At 43.9% G+C, this 20,837-nt stretch overlaps 1 protein-coding gene across 1 annotated transcript in view; it reads left to right on the top strand.

Annotated features, from left to right (window-relative positions):
- Window positions 1-20,837, top strand: part of FANK1 (fibronectin type III and ankyrin repeat domains 1) — a 90,533-nt gene that overhangs the window by 66,852 nt on the left and 2,844 nt on the right. Inside the window, 5 exon segments of the mRNA XM_075935286.2 lie at window positions 5,479-5,644; window positions 15,732-15,875; window positions 17,306-17,383; window positions 17,472-17,516; window positions 17,620-17,704. Of these exon segments, the coding sequence (XP_075791401.2) occupies window positions 5,479-5,644; window positions 15,732-15,875; window positions 17,306-17,383; window positions 17,472-17,516; window positions 17,620-17,704 (518 nt within the window).

The raw sequence follows: 20,837 nt of genomic DNA, 5'->3' as shown, positions 1-20,837 counted from the left end.
AATTCAGTAAACTCAAGCTTTGCTCAGGAAGAAGAGAGTACTGCAATAGAAAAGAGAATTGTAGATCAGTAATCAGCTACACTGGCAGAGATCTGAAGAGGAAGAGAGGAAGCTTGCACAGGATTTACTCTCATTGCATGGCTCTAGCCAGTGCAATTGATTTTTCACTTTACTATCTCTATGATCATATGGCTACGTCTAGACTGGCATGATTTTCTGCAAATGCTTTTAACGGAAAAGTTTTCTGTTAAAAGCATTTGAGGAAAAGAGCATCTAGATTGGCACGGATGCTTTTCCGCAAAAGCACTTTTTGCGGAAAAGCATCCGTGCCAATCTAGATGTGCTTTTGCACAAGAAAGCCCCAATCGCCATTTGCACGATCGGGGCTTTTTTGTGCAAAACAAATCTGAGCTGTCTACACTGGCCCTTTTGCGCAAAAGCTTTTGCGCAAAAGGACTTTTGCCCGAACAGGAGCAGCATAGTATTTCCGCAAGAAGTGCTGATTTCTTACATGAGATCGTCAGTGTTGTTGCGGAAATTCAAGCGGCCAGTGTAGACAGCTGGCAACTTGCCAGTCTAGACACAGCCATATTTGTAAAAAAAAGAGACAAAAATATATTTAAGGAATAACTGATGTGCAATTTTTAAGCACCTTACATTGTTCTGTATTAGAGCCTCTTCACAAAATTCATATTCAACTGAAAATTGATCCCATCTAGTGACTGTTTGATAACTCCTATATGAGATGGATTTGATGCATGTCTGCTCCCATCTCACAAATTCACCTTAACAGTTTGTAATAATGGGCAGACTCATCAGAGAGACTGATAAATGTGTGGACAGTGGAGGCTTCAGCCGCCCTGGAGATAAACATAAGGTATCATTTACCAGGACTGTCATGACATTGCCTTTTGTCATCACTAATTCAGCGCATAACTTTTAAAATCAAATGTATGGTAATACTTGAATTTAAATATGAAAATTAGTCAAACAAGTGATTTGCATAAGGTGGCACATCCTAAAACCTAGTTAAGCTTTCTAGGCTGCTGTTTCTCCTGGACTTTGTCATTATCTGTGTCATTATTGTGATACTCTCAGGGCTTTTTCTAATCTGGTCTCATTTGTGTTCTATATAAATGTCTTCCCTGGAACTTGGCTTCCCCAGTGATTTCCTTCTGGTTTAGTCCTTACTGTGCCTGTCTGCTAGGATCCGTTAAAGCTGTCACCCTGAAGCATTCAGGTAGCCCAGACCATTTGTAGAGCTACTTCAGTTTCTAGTGCAGCCACTTTGATTTCCCCATTGTACTGTTAGCTCTAGGCAATCCTTTCTGACAGTTCGGTGCTCCTGCTTTTCCTCTCCACTCATAACTGGGCTACTGTGTGTGGTACTTAGTAAATCAGACAACGAGAGGTAGAGTTACCTAGTTTCACATATGATCCAAAAGGCAGTTGCTCCCCGTAATGAACCTATTAGTATCCTAGATATTTGTCCATTTGCTTCTTTTATTTGTGAGATCACAAATCTGGTTATCTGCCTCCTTGAAAGATCAATGGGCCAGTTATGGCTTTCTTGGTGTCGTAGTGTGCACATATGAGTGTGTTTGGCCTGGTAATGAACTAGAAGGCTCAATATTATCTATATACTTCCTTATACACAGGCACCAATATTCAATTAAATTTATTCCACATTTTCCAAAGAAGTGTAATTATCTTGATTTCCTATGCATTGGTAAAGCATGTTTTCCATCTCTATCCATGCAGACATTTGATGCCAGGGTTCATGGGTTTGGGAAAGACTGAAGGCTTAGATCAAGCCTTTTAAGGGCTAAGATCAAATGTATCATCTGAGATTAGCAAGTGTATATACACAACACTATGAAAGACAGATATACATGAGATTTTTTGCAATTAAAAATATAGGGAAAATTTTGACAATTGGTTACTGTTTCTTGTATGATTAACATAAACTTATTATGGATGACAATGAATTTAAGTGCTCAAAAAGTAAATCTGTGATTTCATTATTTGTATACTAGCATAGATCTGAGTAGCAACAGGTGGTATGTGACAGGTGATATTCAAAAATAAAATAAGACAATCCTTATCCTAATTGTTTACAGTCTAAATAGGAACAAGGCAGGAAAGGTGGGTATAGAACCCAATTTTGTGGAAAAAAGAAGGCAAGGGTAATAGAAATACAAAGTGTGAGTATGTTATCTGAATGTATAGTTTGGAAGCCACATAGTAATTTTATTTAAAAGAGATTAGCCAGAAAAAGAGAGAGATTAATGAATCACTAATGAGACAAATGTCTAGACCAAGGCTGGGCAAACTATGATCTGCAAGCCAGATCTGGCCCACGAGAGCCTCTGCCAGCTCCCTGCTTTCCTTTCCCCCGCTTGGCACTCAGTAAAGCCAGCTGCAGGGCCATGTGTGCATCCCTGAATGCTGAGAGCTCGGGGAGGAGGGAAGGTGAGAGTCTTTTCATGCTGCCCCCACCCCCACTACCTCCCATTGGCTGATTTCCAGCCAATAGCAGATGCCTGTTTGCAGGGTAGGCAGCATGTAAAGTGCCCCTCCTCCCTCACTCGCAAGCTCACAGTGCCCGCAGGAGTAAACATGGCCCCTGCAGCTGCTTTTAGCTTGTATAGGGGCATGGAAGGCAGGGATCCGGGCTAAGGAACCTGCTGGGCTGCTTGCTGGGAGCCACCCAGGTAGTCTCCCAGCCCGAGCCTGCCTCTGGCAAACCAGCCCCTCCCTCCTGCAACCCTCTGCCCCTCTCCTGCACCCTCCCCAAACACCTTCCCAGACACTGCATCCACTCCTACACCACTCCTCAAGTCACAACCCCCTCCCAGACCTTGCACCTCAGTTCTCTATCGCTCCCACAACCCAAATACCTGCATCTCCTTCTCCACGCCTGCTCCAGATTATAATCCTCTCCGAGACCCTGCATCCCATCCCAGGTTACAACCCCCTACCAGACCCTGCACGCCATATTGCACCTCTAGTCTGCTGTTCCAGGTCACAATCCCCTCCTTCGCCCAGACTTTCTCCCATATCCCACAACCCCAATCCCTTTTGCACTCAGCTTCATTCCAGACCCCTGTACCTACTCTATCAATATAATGAAAGAGTGCAGCCCTCAGTAACGTACCAAATTCTTGGAGTGGCCCCCCCATCAAAAATTATTGCCCACCCTGGTCTAGACATTACCTAGGCAGATGGCTAGTTAAAATCATCTTGGTATCATCATCATCATCACCACAGCCTAATTATGTTTTAATTTTAACACATTGACTCATAGTATCATAGAAGATTGGGGTTGGAGGAGATCTCAGGAGGTCATCTAGTGCAAATCCCTGCTCAAAGCAGGATCAACCCTAACTAAATCATCCCAGCCAGAGCTTTGTCTGATTAAAAATGTGTTTATATTTTCATTTCACATTATGGACTTAATTAAGGTTTGAGAGCCAGAACAGTGTTAAGGTAGGAGTGCATCACATGAATAATAATGTTATTCTGTGCAGTATAGTTGTAGCCATTTCTGTCTCGGGATATTAGAGAGACAAGGTGGGTGAGGTAATAAGATGATAATATCTTGTGTTTCTGATTTATAGTGTTACTGTTATTAATATTATAATAGTGCCTGCATGCCCCAGCTGACATTAGGTGCCCCAGTGTATTAGGATATAGTAAAATATAGGAGGAGACAGTTTCTTCCCTGAAAAGTTGATAATCTAAATAGACAAACAAAGGATGAGAGGGAAAATGAGGGACAGAAAGATTAAGTGATTTGCTCAGTGTCACTCAGTAGGGCACTGTTAGAGCAGGGAATAGAAACCATATTCTTTGAGTCCTAGTCCATTGCTTTCATTAATTAAATAAGTATTTTTCAGTGGGGATCATGATTGGCAGTCAAGATGATCACGAGGCACTGATCACGAGGCACTGATTGTATTACAATCTAAAGCAAAAATAATCTCCCTTGCTTTCTGTACACCCTTACTCTTTAAGGCTGGCCTGGGCAAAATACTCTCGATGGGCCAGACCCAGCCCAGCAAACCACCGGATCCAGCCCATGGACGCAGCAGGGAGGCTCAGGAAGATGCCCCTGTTTGCCCCACCCCTGCATGCTGCACAGAAAAGCAGCTGCTGGGCTGTTCATTTTTCACAAACTGTGAGCAGGGAGGAGGGGGGAGTGGTGCTTCACGAGCTGCTCCCGTCCCCAGCACAATCCCATTGGCCAGTTTCTGGTCAATGGGATCTGTCTGTTTCAAAGAACAGGCAGCACGTGAAGCACCAATCCCCCCTCCCCTCAGGCTCTCATTCACAGAGCACATGGCCCTGTAGCCTGTGTGGGGCTGGAGCAGGTTCCTGCCTAAGAAATGTGCTGGGCTGCTGGCTGGGAATCTCTCACTGGCAAGTCTCCTGGCCAGAGCCTGCCTGTGGTATACAAGCCCCTCACGTACCCCCAGCCCTCTGTCCCTCTACCCCACATAATCCAAACCCTCCTGAGCCCATACCCACTCCCAGACCCGGCTCCCAATCCCATGTCCCAGATCACAGTCCCCTCCTGACCTACATCACAACCCAAACCCTGGCACTATGATCCCCAGCCCTAGGTCACAACCCAGATCCCTGCACTCCAATCCCATGCTCCGGGTCACAACTGCCTCCTCCTCTTCACCCAAACTCACTCCCAGACCTCACAGGCCCTTCTGCACCCAACCTCCATCCCAGACCCTGAACTTCCTCCATTAATATAATGGAAGAGTGTGGCCCTCAACCACTTTCCAAATCTGGGAGTGGCCCCTGCATCAAAAATTATTGCCCATCCCTGCTTTAAGGTCTAGTGTTCTCTGTTAACTTTGCATACAAACATAGATTAATAGGATTATTATTGATACATTTTTTACTGTGCCATTTATAGTAAATGTAAAGGAGTCTCAATCATTTTTTATTTTGAATAAGGGATTGTCAGTTTGAGAAGGTTGAGAAACATACTGCCTTTTCTGCTTATGTAGGGTTGGAGAAAGCATAATGCTTCCAGCATCGCTGTCTGATGATGAACTTATTGATTACCATTTCTATACCTATAATAAAAGTTTAGCTTGGACCCTGGCCTTCATATACTTGTCTATGTGCAGGAAGGTTGTACTGTGGTGTTCAATACTAGAAGTGCTCTCCTCTGTAGTTTGCTTATGCTGGCTGTAGCATTATGATGATCTTTTGTTTTGAAGCACTGAAGCTAAAGTGTGGTACAGCAGTAGGTGTGGGACTCCTTATGCCTGCCTTTCATCTTCTCTCAAGGATAGCTACAGCATAGCTGTGCATTAAATATCAGTAAAATTTGTGGTTTTCAGCTCAGAATTAATAGTTGAGAAGAAAAACCTACCCAAATTAAAGTAAGTCACTAATGTATGAATAATAATGATGCCCCATTCTTCCAGCAAAATAATTCTTTTCATGTTACAGCCTAATGTTAGCTTGTTTTGCTGGTCACCTGGATATTATTAAATATCTCAAAGAACAAGGAGCTTCTTGGAAAGTCAGAGATCTGGGAGGTTGTACAGCTTTGCACTGGGCTGTGGATGGAGGACATTGTGAAGTTATTGAATGGCTGATTAACGATGGCTGTCAGGTATGGATTATTTATCTGAATTTTTAATGGAAAACAACATTGTTATGGGACATAAAGAGGTTGCCTGGTATCCTGGTGATACTTTGGGAATTTTAGTGCTCTGTCAAGCATATGGGGTATATCTACACTACAGCATTATTTCAAAATAGCTTATTTTGAAATAATGCGTCTAGACACAAAATGCAATTCGAAATAGCATTTTGCTATTTCAAAATAGTGTGTCCACACTGATAGGATGCTGAATCGCATTTAAGGCCGCCGGAACTGGTTCTGGCAGGGCATCAGATCAGGAGTTACCTTGTATGTCTGCTGCCTGAGGCTATTGGAGGCCTGTGCTTAAAGGGACCCTCCCCCCTAAGCACCTGGTTCGCAGGTTTCCGTGCTTGCTTGCCTACCTTGCTGAGGGACAGCAAAGCATTTTTTTCTTTGTGTGTTCTGGTTGCCCTCACTCAGGACACCACATCACTCTGCAGTATGGAGCCGGAGCCACCCCTGGGCACTCTGGTGCTTCTCCTGGACGTGTTGCTGTGAACCTGGCAGCACGTTCTGCAGGCAGTAACAATCTCTCTAGTGTGCCCTACTAGAATGTGCCTCATTCCTCCCTCACGACCTTCCACATACCCCTCCCTAACCCCACTTCCTGCTGTACATTAAAAGACACGTGTTCATTACAACAAAGTCTCTTTATTGAGCAAAACTGCAGTGGGGGGAGAAGCGAGACTGGGGAAAGAAGGTGGGAGAAGGGAGGAGGGAGGTTGGGAGAGGGAAAACCTGGGAGGAGGGAGCTGGCAGGGGGAGGCAAGGGGAGGAAGGAGGAAGAGAAGCTCAGGGCTCAGGGTTGGGGGTCTCACCAGACCAACTGTCTCCTAGCACCACGGGTGTGGGGGCCTCAGCATCCCTGGGGATCTGGGGAGGGTGTGGAGGAAGAAACGTGAGGGGGAGAAGGAGTGGGAGGAGGAGAGGTAGCTGGGGAGGCTGCAGGTGCTGGAACGGCAGGAGGCAGCAAGCTATGTCGCAGGGTCAATGACCACGTGGGGAACATGGACTGTCCCACCCCCCAAGATGTAGTCCAGGACATCAAAATAGGGACAGGGATCTGGGTCTGCCCCTGGTTGGGAGCTGCCCCCTATGGCCCTTTCATAGGCCTGCTGCAGCTCCTTTATTTTCATGCAAACCTGCCCCTGGGTTTGCATGTGGCCTTTGGTGGCCAGGCTGGCAGCCATCTGCCTGTAGATGGTTGCGTTCCCCCATTTAGTGCGGAGATCATGGACGTTGGAAGCATCCCCCCAAACCTGAATTAGGTCCCTGATCTCTGCACTGGATCAGACAGGCGCCCGCCTTTTCCTGCCCCTGGCAGGCTCCTGGGAGCTGGCAGACTGGTCCTGGGAAGCGGTGGAGGGCTGGCTGCCTAGCTCATGCTGGGGCCACTGGGTCAGGTGCAGCGACTGCTGGCTCTTGGCTGGTAGGCTTGGAGCTGGCACAGGCACTTTGGCCAGAGTCTACCCCTTTAAGGGCTCGGGGGGGGGGGAGGGAAGGATAGGAGTTTTCCTGGTTGTGTCCAGAGTAGCCACCAGGTCACCCTGGGAAGGTCTGGAGGCCCCCTATTTCGAAATAAGCATCTACACAACGCTTATTTCGAAAAAGTAATTTCAAAATAGGCGCTATTCCTCGTGGAATGAGGTTTACCAATTTCGAAATAAGCCCTCCGCTAATTTTGAAAATAATTTAATTTTGAAAAATTTAATTTTGAAATAGCAGTTTGGCTGTATAGATACTGGTAAAGTTATTTTGAAATAACTTTGCTGTGTAGACATACCCTATCTGAGCCTCTTGAAACAAAGGAGTGTATCTTATTGCTCAGTGGAAGCCCCTTCAGCTGGAAGGATAGTGACTGTGACGTAAGTCCTGAATATCTAGGAACTGTTAAACTAAAGAAAAAATGAGAAAAGGGGAAGGTCGTCAGAGTTCTGTTAGGAACATTGAGAATCTGCTATAGGAAGCTGGGTAGTGCTGCCCTTAGTTCTGTTGTTTTATAATTAAATTACTATTATTAGAGAATTGTTTTGTAGATAGTTAATATGGAAATAGATCCCACAGTGCTCAAAATTGAAAGTTTTGTAGTTTTAATAAAAATCTTTCTCTCAAGCCGTGAAATTAGAGACCGGCAGTCTTGCCTACTTTTGATTTTGCACCATTTGGAGACTCAAACTTGCATTAGTGAACAAAATAGGATATGCTTAGGAACAGCTCAGCAAATATTAGCAAATTGGTGGATACAATTTAATCGAGTGGTTGCAGTTGATAGGATGTTCAAAAACTCTGGTTTAAGACTGCAGGGAAGCTAAATGAAGTTGAAGTTATGGAGATAAGGATTGATGGGAATAATTTTATTCTAATTGAGAATACTAGAACAGTAAAGCACTGAGAAATGACCTGTAAAATAATTTCGGATTAAGGAAAGTCATGTTGATAGAGGCTCCTGTAAGATTGGAAAGTAAGAGAGAAGGTGATTAGGTCAAAATTAAACCCCACATTGCAAATTCATTGCCACATAAGCATTCTTAGTGCAGGGAGTAGGATAGTGGAAGTTACTGATATCTAGAGCCCCACCAAATTCATGGTCCATTTCACTGCCATATGATTTTAAAAATCATAATTTTCAAGATTTCAGCTATTTAGATATAAAATTTCATGGTGTTTTTATTGTAGGGGTCCTCACCCAAAAAGGACTTGTGTGGGGGCTTGCAAGGTTATTGTGGGAGGATTGTGATACTGCTAACCTTACTTCTGCAATGCTGCTAGCGGTAGCAGTGCTTGCAGAGCTCAGAAACTGGAGAGCAATGGCTGCTGGTCAGGGGCCCAGCTCTAAAGGCAGAGCCACCACTAGCAGTAATGAAAAAGTAAGCATAGCCTGTAGAGCCGGTCCCTTAGTCAGCAACTGTCACTACCCAGCCGCCCACCCCTGAAGGCAGCACGGCAGAAGTAAGGCTACCATGGTATGGTATTGCCACCCTTATTTCAGTGTTGTTGCTTGTGGGGGGCTGCTTTCACAGCTGGATGCCCAGCCAACAGTCGTGTCTCTCTGACCACCCAGCTCCGAATGCAACAGTGCAGAAGTAAGGGTGGCATGTATGGTATTGCCACTCTTTTGTGCTGATGCTGGTGGGTGCTGTCTTCAGAGCTGGGTGCCTGGCCAACAGCGGCCTGGCTGCCCAGCTCTGAAGTCAGCCCAGAAGTAAGTGTGACAATACTGTGATCCCCTAAAATAATCTTGTGAGCCCTGCCACTCCCTTTTGAGTCAGGATCCCCAATTTGAAAATTTTGGGTTTCTCCTGTGAAATCTATATAGAATTGGATAAAAGAACATAAAAGATCAGATGTCATGGAGGGAAACTGGATTTCACCATCTGTGACATGTTTTTCATAGCCATGAATTTAATAGGGCCTTGCTGATAGCTGAAAAAAATCTCCAGATCTTAGAGTGATGCTTGATCCTGTTGCATTCCACAGTGAATCCAATCTAATGGAAAATTAGTTACATATTTTCAGGACATAAAATTGTATATGCAATCTTAAAAATATAAATATTAAAATAGAAGTGGCGTGTTTCTATTTTTTCTGGTTTAAAATAAATTTTATCTAGGTTATTATCATATTTGTCTTTGTCATAAAAAGTGGTTTTATTTTACCATAAAAGAGTATGGACTGGGAATATTTAAATTCTTCAAGTGATGTCCCTGTGGGTGCTCCACTGATGGTGATGTGCCCCGTGTAGCCACGCAAAGCAGTTTCCCACACTGAGCCATACATGTGCAGGAGGCATCTCACGGTGTTCATGCCTGAGCGCCTGATGCGTGTGGCCAGACGCTTCCCTTTCAGTTCTTCTTAACCACCGTTGGTTGTGGTCAACTACTCTTTCAGCTATTTACCTCAGACATTACTTTGGTGTTTTAATAGTCACTTTATGTTGTTTGTGTTAGAAATTGATGTATATAGCTTCCCTTGTTCAACTTTACCTCATTTTAAAAAAAAAAGAAAATCAAAAGTAATACCACAGATGTATCAACAGGCTCTTCGGGCTTCAAGAAATGGGACAAGTGCTGAGAGCCCATGTCAGTGTCAGATGGCCACTCCCTATGCATTTGTTGTTTGGGGGAAGCCCGTGTCCCACAAAAATGTGATCACTGCTGCAGTCTGATGGTGAGAGCCAGAAAAGAGAGAGAGCTCCACCTCAGAATGATGCTATTCTATAAAGCTATGCAGCCTAGAAAGGGGTGAAATGTCTCCAAGCACAAGAGAGCTCCCCAAAGAAAAGAGCCACTTCCCTGCCTACCAGAAAGGCTTCTAAAAAGAAAGCTTCGCCAGCACGCTCTCTTTCTCTTCTCCTAGAGTCAGCAGGGGAGAGAGGCCAAGCACATCTGGACCAGTGGCACTGAAAAATGTGGACAGGGCTCATACAACAGCACCAGCACTGGTGCACACCTCCTCGGTGCCAGCAGGAGCTCATAAGCATTCTGCAATCGTGGCACTGCATAAGAACCTGGCATTGCCAAAAGTCGCAGCACCACAAGCAAAAATGGCATGTTCAAATAAAGCGTCACCGGCTCCAATGCCACTGCTGTCAGTTCCAGCCTCACTGCCACTAGAAACAGACCCACAGCTGACATGGGCAACAACGGAAAGAGCACAGTTCAGCACTTGACAGTCAAGGCAAACATAATCATTTGCGCCCTACCTCTACAAGTCTTATCACCGGCGTTATCTCCAGTACACAACTCTCCATCTCTAATTAGATCTCCAGTACTCTTTCAACATAGCCTTTTAGCTGATGATGACCAAAGAAGTGCATTCTCATCACAGCACCCATCAGTGATGGGTTCATGGTCACATTATTACAGAGAAAGACCCCATCAGCCCTCTCAGTACCCACATTGAGCTTACCCCCTCCACACTATCTACCGCAGTGGATTCCTTGGGAGCATTAGCACCCATATAGACAGTGGTCTACAGCCCCCTCTAACCAGTTAAAAGACACCTCTCCCACCCTAAATCCTTCCTCTGCTTGAAAACTCCGAGGAGGAGGAGGAGGGACAGTTAAATGATAGGGACCGGATTCTCATGTACCAATCATGTCTCCAGCAGATAACTTTTCATCATTGCCCAAAGAGGTGGTCATACCATCTGACACATGCCCAACTGATTATCTTAATAAATTTCAAAAGCTATTTAAAAAAGTGGTGGCAAGCCAACAAGTCCCACTTCAAGAAGTGCAATTAAAACAGCACCGCTTTTTGAAAAGTTTACACCCCACGTTGCAGGGGAAGGTTGCCTTGCCTATAAATGAGGCAGTTATGGAGACCTAGGATGAACTAGGGCAAATGCCTGCATCCATCCAGCCTACCTGTAAAAGGGCAGACAGAAAATACTTTGTCCCTCCCAAAGACATGGAATTTTTATTCACACACCCCCAACCAAATTCTTTGGTTGTGGAGTTGGCTCAGCAACGATTCAAACTGCCGCCGTATAGGGCAAGAAATCAAGACAAGGACCATAAGAAATTGGATCTTTTGGGGAGAAAGATCTACTCTTCCTCCGCACTACAACTGAGAATTGCGAATTATTTTGCCCTTTTGGCAAATCATTACTTCGATAATTATTCAAAGTTGGGTGAACTCATTGAACACCTCCTGGATTCAAAGAGGCCTATCCTGAAGGCAATAGTGTGTGAGTGCCATACCATCGCCCATACTGCCCTACAAATGGTGAATGTTGTTGACACTGCAGCTGGAGCAACAACCACAGCAGTGGACATGTGAAGTGCATCCTGGTTATAGTCCTTGGCGGTTCCCTGTGAACTTCAGGCCAAAGTGGAGGACCTCCCATTTGATAAACAAAAACTTTTTACAGCCAAAACTGACAAAATACTACACAGCAGCAAAGATTCAAGAGCCACATTATGTACTCTTGGCATGTATACCCTGCCTTATCAGCACAAGTGGTACACCCTATACAACCACAATGGAAATGGACAATATAATCAGCCACCGCAAAGACCATACAAAGATGCCCAACCAAGAGGAGGTGCTCCAACCATGGCCACCCCTCTATTACTCAGTCCTCAAAACAGTTGGTTTGAGGGTATGGTCAAGGGACCTCCTTCATGATTCAGTGCTGTCACAGCAGTGCCATCTTTTTACCCACTGGATACTTCCCTTTCTGCCATACTGAGAGGTCATAACATCAGACACTGGGTGCTGGAGATAATCCATATGGGATATGTTACCCCTTTACCTTAATCCCCCTACCCCACTTTCTACTCCATGTCTCCTCAGGGACCCCTCTCATGACAACCTACTAAGACAGGAGATCAATCGACTTCTGCTGCTGTGGGCCATAGAGAAGGTATCCAAGGAATTCCACAGAAGAGGGTTCTATTTCAAATACTTCCTGAAAAAAGAACGAGGTTGGAGACCGATCCTTGATCTCTGCAAATTCAATAAATTTCTCAGAAAGCACCGCTTCACAATTGTCATGCTAAACACAATCATTCCAGCATTGGCTCAAGGGGACTGGTTCGCAGCTCTTGACCTACTGGATGCCTACTTTCACATTGCCATTCATCCAGCACACAGACGTTACCTCCGCTTCACACTGGGGGCAGATCACTATCAATACAAAGTCCTAATCTTTGGCCTTTCCTCAGCTCCTCAAGTATTTTCGAAAGCGTTAGCTGTGACCACTGCATACCTGTGACAACATGTAGTCATTTTTCCATACCTCAACAACTGTTTGATAAGAGGAAGGTCACGGGAGGAAAACACCATGATAAACAAGACCAAAGCCCTCTTCAGTTGTCTCTGTCTTCTCATCAACGAACAAAAATCAATGTAATACCCTGTCCAAGATACAGAGTTCATAGGCACCCACCTTAACTCAATCTCAGCCCACACATACTTACCTCAACGACAATTCATAACTATACAAGATCTGATGAGGAGCCTATCCATGAGCCCTTCCACCAACATATTTACCTGTCTCTGGTTGATGTGCCATATGGCTGCAACTACTTACATGGTTTGACGTGCCCGCTTGCATTTCTGATGCTTTCAACTTTGGATAGCATCTATCTATAATCCATTCCGCCACCCTTTATACAAGAGAGTTAATAAGCCCCCAGATGTTCTTTCTTTACTCTAGTGGTCGTCAGCAGCAAATCTTCTAGCTGGGGTTCCCTTCCACCAACTCCAGCCCACAGTGCAAATTACAACGGACGCATCCCTCCTGGGCTGCGGTGTACATCTGCATGACCATGAGGTCCAAGGCAAATGGTCTCTGCACAAGACATCATTGCACATCAATCTGCTGGAGCTCAGAGCAGTAAGAAATGCCTGTGCATACTTTGCTCCCGGAATTTCCAACTACACAGTCCGGATCCTGATGGACAATATCACCACAATGTTTTACATAAACAGGCAAAGCCGTGCCCGTTCTCACTTCCTATGTGCAGAGGCCATCTGCTTGTGCAGTTAGTCCCTCCACAGTCAGGTTATACTTGTAGCATCATACCACGTGCCAGCAACACCACTTTGGACTCTTTGAGCCTCAATTTTTCTGCGGATCATGAATGGGAGTTGCATTGGGAGGTCATGAATTCAATTATCTCCTAATGGGGTTGGCTACCCATAAGCCTCTTTGCTTTTCCCCAGAACACCAAATGCCCCCAATTCTGCTCCCAAGCAGGACTTGGCAAAGGCTCCCTCAGAATGTGTTCCTTAGGCCTCTCTACATTATGCCTTTCCCCCTGTATTGCTTATTCCCAGAGTCCTACACAAAATCCACACAGACAGGGCACATATTCTAATAGCTCCATCTTGGTCACGGCAAATCTGGTTCCCATACCTGCACTGGCTATCAGTTCAACCTCTCTACCCATTGCCACACCAACATGACCTTCTCTCCCAGAATCCTGGGATGATGCTGCATCCCCAGCTGCACACTCTCCATCTTTAAGCATGGCTCCTATTTGGTTCAGGCAACTAGATGCCTGATGTTCTCAGCAAGTGAAAGATATTCTCCTCCACAGCAGGAGACCTCCCACTAGAAGGGTTTACTTACAAAAATGGGCCCGTTTCTCTCAATGGTGCCAGAGGTCACTTATAGACCTTTGCACATCTCCACTGAGCACCATCTTGGACTACATTCTAGAGCTCAAGACACTGTCACTCTCTTCTCTAAGGGTATGTCTACACTAGCCCCCTACTTAGATCTAGGGAGGCTAATGAGGACCATCGAAATTGCAAATGAAGCATGGGATTTAAATATCCCGCGCTTCATTAGCATGTTCCCAGCCGGTCGCCATTTTAGAAATTGACTAGCCCGAAGTAACTGCCCGCGTCTACACGTGGCAGTGAAACAGGATTCTGAATTAAAGCCCTAAATCGAATTAGCTGGTAAACCTCATTGCAGGAGGAATAACAGCTAATTCAATTTAGGGCTTTAAATCTAGTTTGTACAGCATTCCACATGAATGAATACATTGTTTTACCTGTCTTTTTTCCAAAGCCCCACGTGTCACCGTGCACACTCTGGATATCCAACAAGCAATGGCCTTCTTCCTAGATAGAACACGAGCCTTTCATAAATCGCAATTACTTTTTATTTCTATTGCTGAACGCTTGAGAGGTACACCTATTTCATCCCAGCAGATCTCAAAATGGATATCTATCTGTATAGTCAGATGTCACACTCTGGCTAATAGACCCCTACAGAACCCACCATGAGCACATTCCACTCATGCTACTGCTGCCTCCATGGTCTTCTTGAATAATGTTCCTCTAAGAGATATTTACTAAGCTGCCACTTGGTAATCAGACCATACCTTTGCCAAACATTATGCAATACTACTATAACTCGCATCTGATTCAGTGGTGGCTACTGCAATCTTGTCCTCCACTGCCAAACGATGACTCTGACTCTCTCCATCCAAACCAAATACTGCTCTGTAGGCACCAGGGATATCACATGTTGAAGAAAAGGGAGTTACTCACTTTGTACAGTAACAACTGTTCTTCAAGATGTGTGTCCCCATGGGTGCTCCACAACCTTCCCTTCCTCCCCTCTACTTGGTGTAGAAAAGGAACTGAAAGGGAGGGGTCATGCACGTCAGACACCCAGGCGCAAACGCCGCGAGATGCCTCCAGAGCATGCATGGCCCATTGGGGGAAATTACTTTGCAAGGCTCTGATCTGCAGCTCCGGGCAACCCGCCACCAACAGTGGAGCACTTATGGAGACACACATCTTGAAGAACAGTCGTTACTACATGAAGTGAGTAACTCCCTTTTATTAGATATCCAGTCATGTTCAGGTTTACTACTGAAGCATTTACTTGTAGTATTACCAAGGATACAGAGGTAGAAAGGAATTTTTTTTTAATTGTAGGTGACTTACTAGAAAATTTCTCATTTAAATGATTGGTTCAGTACTGCTTATATTTTATAATAATATTAATGATATGTTTAGGGTGCATTTAATTTTGGTATTTTAAATTGAAATGAATAATAAATACATGATGATTGGTTCTTTTGGATGAGGAAGATATCAGTTAGTGCATGAGCTTCAAAGTCCTCAAACCATATAGGAGTCACTTCAAATGTGTTCTTTTTTAAAGCAGTTACCATGTGACTTGGGTGCAAAGCAAGGAATACATTGCCTCCTCTTAAAAGGAGCATGCACTTGCTGTAGCCTGCAGGAGAAACTTCTTGGGGCTCTAGTTAAAATATGTACACTAAGTACTTCTAATATCCTCTGAGAGGCCAATCCAGAATCTTAACTCCTATGAGCTTGATCCAGCAAGGAAAGTACTGAGTACTGTGGCCATGATCCAGCAAAGCACTTCAGCATGTAGTTCATTTAAAATATATGAGTTAGTCCCTGTTAGTGATTCCACATGATAAAAATATGGGATCCTCACAGTGGCTGTGAGTTTGTTCAAATCAGCAATTATTCAGCAATCGTGAAAAATCTTTGTTTACTTAAATAGGGTTTTTATTTTTCAAGTTTAAGAAATTTCTTCCTTTCTTCAATAGGTAGAAGTTAAAGACACATGCTTAGAATGGACACCGTTGATGAGAGTTTCTGCAGTAACAGGGAATAAGGATGTGGCATCTCTTTTAATTGATGCAGGAGCAGATGTGAATGTGAAAGATAAAGATGGCAAGACACCTTTAATGGTAAGCCTTTATCAATAAACAGTTTAATTATATACTTACAATTAACCTGTGTAATTTTATTACAATTAAAAATTATTCTTAACTTGGATATGCATTAGGACAGAAATTGTTATACATTTACTTCTACAGGGCTTTATTCAAGAAAAACAACCTACTACTATTCCTTTATTAACACATTGTACATTAAAAAACTTCTTGGTTTGATTTGTGGAATAAAAGTACTTAGTTTGAGTAGACTTCATAGATTCAAATGTATGTTTATTAGGATAAATCCTCTGATTCTCTCACTCTTTCAGAATTTATCTTTCTGAAGTACTATATTTATTACAGTAAAACTCCAATTGTCTGGCATTCAGTGGTCTGGCACTCCGGATAGTCCGGCACCAACTGGAACCCAGAAGTGCTCTGGCCAGCCAGACAATTGGAGCTGCTCTGCACCGCTTCCACAAGTCCGCTGCTGCCGTTGCTGAAACTGACCAGCTGTGGACTTGGGGAAGCGGTGCAGAGCAGAGCAACTGGGGTGCTGACGGGTTGGTCCCGCAGCGCCGCTCCTCACCCCCCTGCTCAGCGCCTGGCAGCACCCCAGCTGCTCTGCTCCACGCCACTGCCGCTGCTGAAACTGATGAGCGGCGGACTTGGGGAAGCTGCAGAGCAGAGCAGCTGGGGTACTGCTGGGCACCGAGCAGGGGGGTAAGGGGCAGCGCTGTGGGACTAACCCAGCAGCACCCCAGCTGCTCTGCCCCATGGCTTCCCCAAGTCCGCCCCTGGTCAGTTTCAGCAGCGGCAGACTTGGGGAAGCTGTGGGGCAGAGCAGCTGGGGTGCTGCCGGTTTGGTCCCACAGCGCCGCTCAGGTTGGCCCAACGGCTGCTGGGTTGGGGTGCTGCTGGGTTGGCCTCACGCCGCGCCGTTCCCCACCCGACCTCCCCCCCAGACCCGTCACAGCCCCCCTACCGGAGTACCTCCTGATACTCCGGCATATCAGATAATCCAGCACCCCCTGTGTCCCAAAGGTGCCGGATTATCAGAAGTCTGCTGTATATTGGATAAAGATGGTAAAAGTTCTATCTATGTTTTCATTTCAGTCATCACAGAGTACCATAGCCTGTACATTTTAATTCATAACATTTATAATAGGTGTGCATGATATTTTGATCTTTGTAAGTTTACATAGTGTCATAGCAGAGCCATCTCTGCTGTCTAAACAGCCCGGATCCAGCCTCAGGATCAGCTACTGGTGATCTCTGCACTCATTTGGAATCTCTGAAGGCATGGAAAGCTGCATGGGTGCAGGGGTGCTAGAGTCCACATTAACAGACCCTAGTACAAGACTGAGGCCTGTATAATGTAATATACATACAGTAACCTGTGGCAGATAACAGTATTGTAATATGAGGCTGTGTATTATAGTGTTGTTCTAATTATATTACAGGTGGCAGTATTAAATAATCACGAGGACCTGATTCAGTTGCTCCTGGAAAAAGGAGCAGACCCTACTGTTAAAAATGAGGTAACTAAAAGCAATAATGTTTTTGGGAAAAAAAGATTAAAAAAAAAACTAAAAAAGATTTTAAATATGCCATTGTTTTGTTTTTCAGTATGGCAAGGGTCTCCTAGAAATGGCTAGAGGTTTCCACAGACACGTATGAATAATTATTTACTTATTTATTTCCTGGTTCCTACTTGTTTTAGGTTTTTTTTTAATCTATCCATTTCCTTTAATCTTCCTAATTTTTTTTGGTTTAGAGTGTGGTCACCATGTTAGAAGAAAAGATGAGACAATTACGTGACAACACCAATCTTCCTCCACCGACTCTTGAGTCACAGGCACGTGAGGCAACTAAATAAAAGAAAAGGAGTGTTTTTCTACCAATAAGGTGAAAACATGAAGACTGGCCTTCAGTTAAGCACTAGAACTCCTTTGTTTTACTTTATATTGGTCAGTTGTTACAGATTCTTGGACACTCATTAAAATGTGTAGCTCTGCTTCCTCTTGAAGATGTTGTCTTGTATCTAAATATGTACGTATGCTGTATTGCCATTGTTCCCTAACTCTTCTTCATATTCTCTTCCATTTAGAATTAGATGCAAAGCAAAATAATGGTTTTACATGTAGTTTGTATATCATTCCCCTTCCTATTCCAAGCCTTTCTCAGACTTCATGACAATGATTACTTTTCACGTATTTTTTTTAAATTATTTCCTTCTTTTTCTTTTCCTTTGTGTCACAGGATGCATCGACACGGCACCCTAAGCTTGAAATAAGATACTCAATTTGCACTATGCAAATTGCATATCTTATTTCAATTGAATTTTGAAATAGGCTATTTCAAAATTTGGTGGGTCTACACAGTGACAAAATTCAAAATAACATGCTATTTGAGATATCCCTTAACCCTCGTTCCATGAGGGTTACCGGAATGCCGAAATAGCGTGCCCGTTATTTCGAAAAAGATTCGGGGTTGCTATGTTGAGACATCTCTTAACCCTCGTTCCATGAGGGTTACCGGAATCCCAAAATAGCCACCCAGTATAGACGTACCCCTAGTGGCTTTTCCTCTGGCTAAAGAATGTTCACTAGCTTCCACTGATGCCTGTTAGTGTTACTCTTAATATAACCTAGGGCTACGTCTAGACTGGCTTGATTTTCCGGAAATGCTTTTAACGGAAATGTTTTCCGTTAAAAGCATTTTCGGAAAAGAGCGTCTATATTGGCATGGATGCTTTTCCGCAAAAGCACTTTTTGTGGAAAAGCGTCCGTGGCCAATCTAGATGCGCTTTTGTGCAAAAAAGCCCCAATGGCCATTTTCACGATCGGGACTTTTTTGCGGAAAATAAATCTCAGCTGGCTACACTGGCCCTTTTGCGCAAAAGTTTTGCGCAAAAGGGACTTTTGCCCGAACGGGAGCAGCATAGTATATCCGCAAAAAGCACTGATTTCTTACAGTAGGAAGTCAGTGCTTTTGTGGAAATTCAAGTGGCCAGTGTAGACAGCTGGCAAGTTTTTCCAGAAAAGTGGCTGATTTTCTGGAAAAACTGGCCAGTCTAGACACAGCCTAGAAGTCCCTTTTATCCCCCCAGGAAACACTCACCTTACATGTGCAACATGCCCAGACTTAGCAATAGGAGTGTTGGACTTAGTTTAAGTCTTGAGGACTATAATATCCTGTCAGGATAATTTGTTAATTTAGGAAGGTGTATGTAATAAAGTTGAAAGGTGGATTTCAGGGTGTAAGCAGAGTTGCGACTTTAACTATATCATATTTTGTAAATAATCAGAGCTTTCCTTGTAAAAGGTCTTGTGGCATAAGGGGCAATTAACATGCAAGCACGATTCTATCCTGTGGTAAAAATACACAGTAATCCTGGAGTGTTCATTCTATCACAAAGTAAAAAAGCTTATACACACTACAAGGGAATGATGTTGATCTCACTGAGTTCACTTTGTATGGTAAAATTTAAGAGTCAGGTCTTCACCTTGGGATAGCTCATGCATGTTAGTTACCTTTTTCAGTAGAGAAGACAAGGCTTATATTAGGAAGGCAAGAGAAAATCACCATAAGTTACAGTTTATCAACTTCTTGGACTTCAAACATAAAGAATTCCAAAGTGGTAGTGCAACATTTAACCTGGCCTGGTCACCAAATGTTTTATTTTAAAAATTTGCTTGTAACTCTTGTATTCACAGTCTAATGTACAAGGTATTAATAAATCTAGAAATGGCTAAATGGTGATCCATTTTAAACATGAATAATAAAACATAAAAATCAACACAATTTTAGTATCAGCGAATGTAAACTATACAAATGATAAGATAAATGCTTTTTTATTATCAACAGTGAGAACACAAGTCACGAGAGTTTTATACAGTTTGAATGCTTTAAATTTGCACAATGGGAAAACCTTTTAAATATTAAAGTATTCTTAAATTTGTAGAGGGGAGAGTGTACATCAATAGTATTGACAAGTGCCGTATTTCATTATGGTAATGATAGTCAATTTTTTATGTATAAAGTACATCCACATAACTATATTTTGATAATCTTCTGTATGCTGTCTCTTTTTTTTAAATATACACTGCTTGACATTAAAGTGTAGATGTTTTCCTTTATCAGGGTATGTTACAATGCTTTTTTTTTCTACAATGAAATATTGTGATGGGGCAAATCGGTTCTTTCAGGTGTTTACTTTTAAATGTCAATCACCGTACTTTCTGTCTTGTTGATAATATGCTGTATTATGCCTTAAATCATAAATTGCACTTATTTTCAATTTATCTTTACATAGCAACACAAAGCATGCTTTAAAAAGAAGTAACTTTCCTTTTATGGGAGTGGCTAAACAGTATGAGTATGTCTGCACTACAAAGTTAATTCGAACTAACAGCCGTTAGTTTGAATTAACTTTCATAGGGGCTACACATGCAAACCGCTATTTCCAATTTAATTCAAAATAGCGGAGCGCTTAATTCGAACTAGGTAAACCTCATTCTACGAGGAGTAACGCCTAGTTCAAATTAAGTAGTTCAAATTAAGGGCTGTGTAACCACTTAATTTGAACTAGTTGGAGGATAGCCTTTCCCAGCTTGCCCTGGTGGCCACTCTGGGCCAAACCAGGGAAACTCTTCTGCCCCCCGTCCCGGCCCCAGAGCCCTTAAAGGGCCACGGTCTGGCTACAGTGCTTGTGTCAGTTGCAAGCCTGCCAGCACCCAGCCAGCAGACCCTGCACCTGGCACGGCATGAGCCAGCCACCCGCTGCCACCCAGCCCTCCGCCTCTTCCCAGGACCAGACTGGCAGCTCCCAAAAGCCTGCCCAGGGCCACAAAAGGTGGGCGCCTGCCTGGTCTAGTGCGGAGATCATGGACCTCATCAAGGTTTGGGGGGATGCCTCCAACGTCCACGATCTACGCACTAGGCACAGGAACGCGGTCGTCTACAGCCGCATGGCTGCCGGCCTGGCCACCA

Source organism: Pelodiscus sinensis, chromosome 8, assembly GCF_052426305.1.
Source record: "Pelodiscus sinensis isolate ZL-2025 chromosome 8, ASM5242630v1, whole genome shotgun sequence".
Lineage (NCBI taxonomy): Eukaryota > Metazoa > Chordata > Testudines > Trionychidae > Pelodiscus > Pelodiscus sinensis.
Note: the sequence above shows the minus strand (reverse complement) of the source record. Positions and strands in the feature narration are given on the sequence as shown.